This window comes from Mus caroli, chromosome 19, assembly GCF_900094665.2.
Source record: "Mus caroli chromosome 19, CAROLI_EIJ_v1.1, whole genome shotgun sequence".
NCBI classification, from domain to species: Eukaryota; Metazoa; Chordata; class Mammalia; order Rodentia; family Muridae; genus Mus; species Mus caroli.
Window position 1 is genome coordinate 26000109 of NC_034588.1, and position 8977 is coordinate 26009085.

An 8977-nucleotide genomic window follows, 5' to 3' on the forward strand; every position below is an offset into this window, starting at 1 on the left:
ACACACACACACACACACACACACACATACACATACTTTCAAAATAAGATATATTTTTAGAGGCTTTTATGATCACATTGGGACTATTCAGAGGATCCAAGATTAATTAAATGAGTTAACAACCCCATTTTCACTTGAAATTTGAATACCCCCCTTATTATATAAGGTGACCTACTTTCTGTCTTCATGACTGGACTATGGACATCTTTGGGCACTATTATTCTGCTTACAATGTACAACTTCCCTAGAAAGTGATTCAGTAATGTTTATCAAAACTTTTAACTTGGCTCACTGTATTTCTGCTGCTAGGAATTTATCCCAAAGATATATTTTCCCAAAGAAACCACAAGGATGTATGCTGAATCATTAAGATTTAAAAAAAAAAAAGATTTATTTATGTCTATGAGTACACTGTAGCTATCTTCAGACACAACACAAGAGGGAATTGGATCCCATTACAGATGGTTGTGAGCCACCATGTAGTTGCTGGGAATTGAACTCAGGACTTCCGGAAGAGCAGTCAGTACTCTTAACCGCTGAGCCATCTTACTAGCCCCCATTAAAAAAAAAAAAATTAAAATCCCACAACCACATGGTAGTTCACAACCATCCGTAATGAGAAAGAAATAAAAAACCAAAAGACTTATGAGCCAAGCAAGTGGGGGGGGGGGCAAGTGGGGCCAAAGCAAGAGGGAGAAGGGAAGGGGGAAAATGGGAATCAACCAAATGTTCATAGGTAGAGTCATATTCAAGCTGACGGATATTAAACAGCATTAAAAAAAAAGAAGAAGAAGCAGAGCTGTTTTAACAGTAAACAGCCTTTAAAAAGAAAATAAATATGTGGTACAGAAAATATGTCTAATACACTACCATTTCAGAAAGACTGAAAATACAATGAGTATAAATATGGGTAGAGCATTCCTGGGGTGGTGGGAGGGTGGACCTTTGAAAAGTCTCAGAGTAGTTGAAGGGAATCTCGCTTTTCCTTTAGTGCTGTTCGATGCTGTCAAATGCTATTTCCCCCACAACTTCTATTACTGAATCAAAAAGAGAAAAAAATTAAAACAATTTTTTAAAAAATCAGAAGAGAATAGAAAAGAGAAGTTTGAAAACTGGGGAAGGCACGAGCCCTCGCTCCTCCAACTGCTGTGGCCTTGCCTACGGATTCCATGGCACACAAACACCATGCAAATGTGTCTTCCCTGTCTACTTCCAGGGCAGGGGATTGTGGCCTGTGGTCTCCAGATGTTTCAGGAGTCACACCCCCTGAAGTAGTGGGCAACCTTTCCTGTATGTTCAGACATGTGTTGTTCCAGAAGAGAGCCTGCTGCCATGATCAGAGAGCTGCAAAGAATTGTCACATCTGGGTTATAGGACCACTGTTGAGTGCTCAAAGAGCTAACAAACAGCTCCTGTGTGAAGTATGTGGAGTAGAGAGGCCACCTGGGTCATTGGACAGTGTTAGGAGAGAGGCCGTCTCTGTTCCATCACGTTGATAGCTTCTTAGTAGAACTTGATGTCTCTCTGGAGGCCATAATAATTGATTGAAAGACCCTTGAAGCATTGTTGCAATCCTTTTATGTCTGGACTCTGTGGGCTGATTTGTTAGGCCCCACTGTCTTCCGGGCCAGTGAATTATCCTGTGGTAAGCATAAATAACAGCAGAAAGCTGAATAATAATAATAATAATAATAAAAGCTATTATCAGTATTTGTGAGAAATGCCTGCTAGGAAGGAAGGAAGGAAGGAAGGAAGGAAGGAAGGAAGGAAGGAAGGAAGGAAGGAAGAAAGGAAGGAAGGAAGGAAGGAAGGAAGGAAGGAAGGAAGGAAGGAAGGAAACCAAATTAATGAGACAACCTGATAGATAACCAGCAAGCACCCTTCTTCCATGGCCTCTGCATCAGCTCTTGCCTCCAGGTTCCTGCCCTGTTTGAGTTTCTTCTCTGAGATTCTTCCATAATGAACAGTGATGTGTAATTGTATACTTTGGGCCTGGAGCAGAGAAAAATTTTATGAAGAAAATGGGTTTCTCGTCATTAAAAATCTGATATCTGGTGATATTCAACGTTTTTGAGCTGAGTTTGAAAGAATCTGCAGAAAGGAGGTGAAACCAACAGGGTCATTGTAATGAGAGCCATAACCCTTGCAAAACGGGATTTTATGCCAAGCGAAAGAGTGGTTATGAAGATCCAGGATTTACAAAAAGATGAGGAGCTCTTTAGATACTGTGCCCTCACCCTAGATTCTGAAATGTAGGGTGCTTCCTGGAACCAATATTATGACTCTGCATGGGATACTGATAAACTTCCAGATTCTGGCTAGTAGACGCCCTGCCCCCGCCCCTCCCCACCTCCCTGCCTGCATCCCTTGCATCAGAATCTACACTATTTCCCATTCCTATCCAGCGATCAAATTGTGCTTGGGCAGCCACGGTGCTCATTGACAGAAACAGTTGTCTGGTTGTGCTCCCAGGAACCCACAAACACACTCTGAAGCTACATGATTGCCTCAAGTGGGAGGGAGGAGTTAAAAAATGTACCATGGCATCCAAGACTATGAGCAGAACAACACCCAGGTGTACGCTGCGATGGAGAAGGGCGACACTGTTTTCTTCCGACCTCGGACAGATGTCCGAACAGAGCTCAAGGATCCCATAAAGCGATTTCCTGCCACTGTCAGTTCTGACTGCAAGTATATCAACAGGAAGGGCACCAGTCAAGAAAACATCACCAAGGGAGTTGTCAAGATAACGGAGAAACAGTACGGAGTTGAAGGAATCCTGGACTTTAAGGATACTTGGGTGTTTCGATGCCGACTTGTGAAAGGAGATAGAATAAACCTTTGAAACAGCCCTTCAAGTGTGAGGTTTGGCGGTGAGAGTCTGAGACAGGAGAATAGAGTTTTCAAGTGCAGCCTGGGCTACACAGCAATGTGCTATCTCCTCCTCTTTCTCCCATAAACAAAAGTGAAAAGAATTGGCTCTTCATTATAATTCTTTTAAAGAGAACATCAAAGCAAAGCAAGACATCGAAGGAATTTTTTTTATTGAGATGTTATCTTTATCACCTGTAAAGATCAAGACACATGTATTTGGGATGCATCAATTTAATTAGTGTGGGGCTATTGCTTTAATGGTGTGAAATATTATTATTTAAAAAAATAACCTGGGGTATAACTAATAAAGGTGACTGAGTATAAAAAAAAAAGAAGAAAAGAAAAGGGCTGGAGGTCTCTTCAGATTTGAACTACAACTGCTGGTTCACTAGTGTGGTTTCTGCCTTTCTAGAAGACTGCTCTGCAGCTGCTGGGTCTTATTTGGTGTTTGCCGCACCCCTGTAGAACTCCAGGTTGGGCAGACTGGTAGGCCAGGTTGATGTTGGTGAAATGCCTCCACACCTGGGCTGTCAAGGTCTCAAATAGGTGCTCTACCTCCTCCCGCAGCTGGACGGACTTGGCCCGCATAGTCTGAGCGTGTCTGATGTTGTTATTGCTGAACTTGGCCCAGGTTTCAGGAACGGAGACCGTTTCGTCAAACTTCTCCATGCCACGGAAGAAGTTGATGGATTCAGATGTGTTTTTTAGGTTTAAACATCTCTCGTCAATAGACTGTGCAGAGCTCTTGTCTGCGATGTCTTGCTCAAGGGCATGTTGAACATTTCGATTATCTTGCATCTGGGAATCAATTCGTTTAGCTAATTTTCTCATCTGATCTTGGCAACATTTTAGTAAATCTGCTTCCTGGAGAAGGTTTTTCTCCCAGTTGTCATGGACCAGGTTAATCCCGATCCTTTTCTCCTGACTGTACAGATAGTCCAGGGTCACCTGCAGGGGACAGTTCACCTCCTTAGCGGCGCACTCCAAGCGCATCTTGAGGGTTTTCAAGTTGTTGATCTCCGCCATCAGCATGTCCCGCTCATGGCACAACCCGGACTTCCAGAAGCGGATGTCGGAGAGCCTCTGGCCCAGGTTCCGGAAGGTTCCCTCTTGCATCTGGCGTGTCAGCTGTTCCTTATCCTGCATGATCCGCAGGGAGTCATCTGACAGCCGGCTGGCGCGGAGCCGCGATGCCTCTGCAATACTGATCAGCAGATCATTAGAGCGGTCCCATTCGCGTTGGGTATAACGATTGGAGTGCGGGGAGTGGAGCGAGGGCAGAATTGTGGACAGCCCCTGGTCGCCTGCGCTATCCTCCTGGCTTTTCTGGGTGGTGGCGACCTTGTAGAAGACTCTGGGTCTCCACGCAGAGCGGCAGCGGGGCAGGTGAAAGGATTGGTAGCACTCCTGTACCTCAGGGTCCTGCCCAGCAGGGGGCGGCCACTGCAAGCCACAGTCTTTCTTGGAGCCACAGTAACTCGCTGTCTGAATGGTTCCAAGAAATTCCATCTTTCCCCATCAGACCCACGCGGGCAAAATTTTGCCCAAGGGGTCAAGGCTTCTCAGGAGCTAGGAGCCGCGGGGCTTCTGTGACTCAGTGCTGGTGTCATAAAGCGCGGGGAAGGGTCTTTGTGCCAATTCAGCAATGATGAGTTTGTAGAACACTAATTTTGTTTGATTTTTGTGCACAACTCCCGGCCTTTAGAAACAAACAAACAAACCCAAAACTATATCTTATGTCTATCCTTTTCCAACGTCTTTCTTTAAAACTCTAACATTTCAGCTTTTGCACAGTTTAATATTTCAAGAAGAAATTGTACCTTTCTTTTACTAATAATGAATAAATAAATGAACTCTTCCCTTGTTTTTAACGAACCGTAAACATGACATATCTTAAAAATGACTAAAATTGCATCCTTTGGGGAACTCTCCCAAAAGGATCAGGCTACTACTATCTATATGGACCCACTGAACAACTTTAACTACATCACTATGGTAGTACTACATGCGCACTTGTATTATTCAAAAGATGGATCTGGAGGCATTTAAGACTAAAAAAAAAAAAAAGAAGAAGAAATTGACATTAAGTTCAATCAGAATACTGGTGTTGCATTGTCTAATATAGTGGCTACATATAACTAAGTTAGCTAAAGCAAAATAAATAAATAAATAAATAAATAATAAAGTCTAGCTCCTCGCTTGCTCTCGCCACATTCCTAGTGCTCAGTAGCTACGCATAGCTAGTGGCTATTACGCAGACAATGCAGAGATTGTTCCCATCATCAGAGAGTGTTTTAGGTTGCAATATTGCTCTAGATTTCACTGCTCTTCAAGCAGTTATGGGAGCTAAGCATGTTTTCATTATGTTTTGCTTTGTTTTACAGTGTCAGGGATAGGACCTAAGTCCTTGTACTCTACCACTGAGCTACACGGCCAGCTGAGAAACACACTAATGGCACCACGAAAAAGGCATCCTGTCACACATATGACGTTGAGCTTTCTACATGACAACCAAAAGTCAATGGCATTGTTAGAACAAAGGAAGAGTTGGCAGTAACTGGTACAGATCTTAAAAATACCAATCACCAAATATTATAGGTGAGCTATTTTTACACCTTGATTTTAACAAACCAACTCAGTGTTTGAGAATTACAGGACATTTTTATAATGCTTGGAGATTGACTATATAATAGCCATTGATTAATTTTGGTAGGTATGGAAGCTTTTTTTGTCTGTGTGGGGCGAACATTAACTTTGTTTAGAGATGCATATTAAGATGTTGCATTACCGTTTTATAACTGTGTAAGCACGTGCCTGCCAGAGTATGAGAGTCAGGCCTCTCAGTGGTGGGCAAGATGAGGCAGCAGGTGAGTGACCTTACTGTCCACTTTGCTGTGTCCACAGTCAGGAAGCTAAAAGAGAAAGGCTGGAGCTATAACCCCATTGCTAGCCAGCTTGCCTTGCCCAAATGAAGCTGTAGGTTCCTCCTCGATGGTCCCTGGGATGGGGCTGCCCACATCCAGTATGAATCAATAAAGGCTGATCATCATAGGTGCATAGTGGTAAAATGACATAATGCTTAGATCTTACTTTCAAATATTTCAAGAAGCGAGTGTAGCAAAATCCTCACCATGGCTGAGTTTGGGTGATGGAGTTTAGGGATCTCTGTAGCTCAACATTTGTGTGTTTAAAATATATACCTTCGCTGGACATGGTGGCCTTTAATCCCAGCACTTGGGAGGCAGAGGCAGGCAGATTTCTGAGTTCCAGGTCAGCCTGATCTACAAAGTGAGTTCCAGGACAACCAAGGCTACACAGAGAAACCCTGTCTCGAAAAACAAAAAACAAAAAACAAAAAAATATATATACCTTCCAATCTATAAGATGCTTAAATGGAAACACTACCACATGCTTACATGGGCTTCCTGTCCTACCATAGCTCATAGCTTAAAGGGATTCTTGGTGACGTCAGTCTGAAATCTTTCATATCAATCTCTCATTCATATAAAATGAAAATATGGTTATATATTCAATGAAAATGCAGACAATATAATTACCACGGGGTATAATTAATACCTTGCAATTATTTCAGAAGGAAATCCATAGAAAGGGGATACAGCCCTGCACTTTAAGAACAGTGTTCTCAATAAAAATAGACAGCACATTATGCTTTATTATTTTTAGCCTTATGAGATATTTGGGTCTATAAACATCACATTTATCTACCCCTCATTGAAGTGTATTCTGAAGGTTGGGGAGACAGTTCAGTCAGTAAGGTGTTTGCCAAACAGCATGAGAATCGGCGTTCAGCCCCAGAACCATAAAGAAGCTGCCACAGTGTGCAGTGGCATGTGCTTACCAAAGTCCCCACCACTGGAAGGTAAAGTCAGGAGGATCCCCGTGGTTCCCTGCCAGCGAGGCTCACTGAGCTGGCAAGCTCCAGACCAATAAGATCTTGTCTCAGAAAGCAAAGTGAAGGCTCTGGAGGTATGATGCCTGAAGAGTACCACACGCATACACATGTGCATACAAACACACATACACACACATGCACAAGCAAAAGGTGAAATTAAGCCTCGATTTTTTTGTTTGTTTCGAGACAGGGTTTCTCTGTATAGCCCTGGCTGTCCTGGAACTCACTTTGTAGACCAGGTTGGCCTCGAACTCAGAACTCTGCCTGCCTCTGCCTCCTGAATGCTGGGATTAAAGGCATGTGCCACCACACCCGGCTAAGCCTCTATTTTTGGCTATCGTGAAAAATATACAATTAACTCTCCTTACTCATATTTCCTTGTGCCCCTAAGAGTGCTCATGAGAAAGCAGAATCATTAACTTGTAAGTCTTCTTTATTTTTCAGAAACGTTTCTAATGAAAGGGCAAAAGTTAGAAGTTCATCTTAACCTTCAACAAAATGAAGGATGGCAATCAATTACAATGTCAGAAAAGATAATAAATTTACAAAAAACTAGTGGTCTCAAGCCGGGACACGGTAGCACACGCTTTTAATCCCCACACTTAAGAGGCAGAAGTAGGCAGATCTCTGAGTTCAAAGCCAGCCTGGTCTACAGAGTTCCAGGAAAGCCAGGGCTACACAGAGAAACCCTGACTTGAAACAAAGAACAGTGGTCTCAGTGGCCAAGCAGAACCTGGCAATCTGAATATTTAAGAATACATAGTTCTCACCCAGAGCTATAAAAGAGACCTAGTCTCAAAAAACCAAAACCAAAACAACAAAAAGGAATACTCAGTTGTTCAGATCTCCTTCCCCCTGCCCCAGTTTTGGGAATGCTTCCAAGGAAAGAGTAAATTAAAACCAAAAGGTTTTTTAACAACTTTGAAGCCATTTGGAATCTGAGCCTACACATGGGATCTATTTTATATAACTGCATTTGCATTTGGTTTTGTTTATTGGGGGGGGGGGTTGTTTGTTTGTTTTTTGGTTCTTTGTGTAGCCCTGGCTATCCTGGAACTCACTCTGTAGACCAGGCTGGCTTCGAATTCAGAAGTCCGCCTGCCTCTGCCTCCCAAGTGCTGGGATTAAAGGTCCAGCTCTGCATTCACATTTGTGAGGCAGACTAGTGCTGCTTGGTTTTGAGCTGGACTTCCTAGCATTTTGTGATCTCAACACTGGCACTGACAACACACACAGCGGCTGGGAATTTATAGAATATCCTGTTTCGGGAATATTATAAAACTTCATTACCATCCCTCGCTAAGGTCAGCTACTTTCTGCCCCAGCAGTCTCGCCGCCTCTAGACCAGCCCCTGGTAGCAGTCTTCCCAGCTCTGATTTGCCTGCCTAAGAGCTGCTTCTACCTTCTCAGTCATCTACCCACTGTGGTCAGCCGTCCCAAATCCCCTTAACCCAGTAAATCAAAACTCTAGAAGCTTATAATCTGACGGCAGCTTTACATATCAATACATTCTCAATTCACAAGATGTCCACACAATAAGTTCAGAGTCAATTGATATTGATATAAATTGCCCACCTAGATAAGACAAATTGTCCTGTAATTATCTGTCCCTTATATGAAATTCATAGCTACCTGTGGCTATTTAAAGCCACCCGACATCTGGATTGTCTTGGTCTTCCTTCCTTCTCCTCTCTGTCCCTGTCTTTCCCCCCACCTCCCGTCTTTGAAACTCTAAGCTCTGCTTCCCTTTTCCCTGTCCAATCACAGGCTTCTTGTTGTATTAACATTTAAATTAATTGGGGGATAATTCTGCTACACTATCTATACTATCCTCTGCAACTGGAAAGTCACTTCTTTCAGAAAAAGGTAGCCTTCTGATTAGTAGGCAAATCACAGCATAAGCCAATCTGTAACAGATATAAGGGAGTATGATGAGTTGTTTTATTCTTTCTTAAGTATTTATGGCTCGTGAGATGACTCTGTGGGTCAAGGCACTTGCCGCATGAACCTAGCAACTTGAGTTCAATCAATGGAACTGAACTTCTGTAACGGAGGAAGGAAAGAGCTCATTTCACCTTTGACTTTCACCTTTGACTTTCACATTTGCACATCTTGGCATACACATACATACACACACACACACACAGAGAGAGAGAGAGAGAGAGAGAGAGAGAGAGAGAGAGAGAGAGA

The 8977-nt window shown here is 43.0% G+C and overlaps 1 protein-coding gene and 1 pseudogene across 1 annotated transcript; one reads left to right on the forward strand and one right to left on the reverse strand.

Annotated features, from left to right (window-relative positions):
- Positions 1–2011: 2011 nt before the first annotated feature.
- On the forward strand, positions 2012–2845 carry LOC110286098 (annotated as a pseudogene).
- Positions 2846–3099: 254 nt separating this feature from the next.
- Positions 3100–4407, reverse strand: LOC110285845 (tektin-5-like). The gene has a single exon (XM_021152294.2). The coding sequence runs from the start codon at positions 4381–4383 to the stop codon at positions 3283–3285; it is 1101 nt and encodes a 366-aa protein (XP_021007953.1). The 5' UTR covers positions 4384–4407; the 3' UTR covers positions 3100–3282.
- Positions 4408–8977: the final 4570 nt, after the last annotated feature.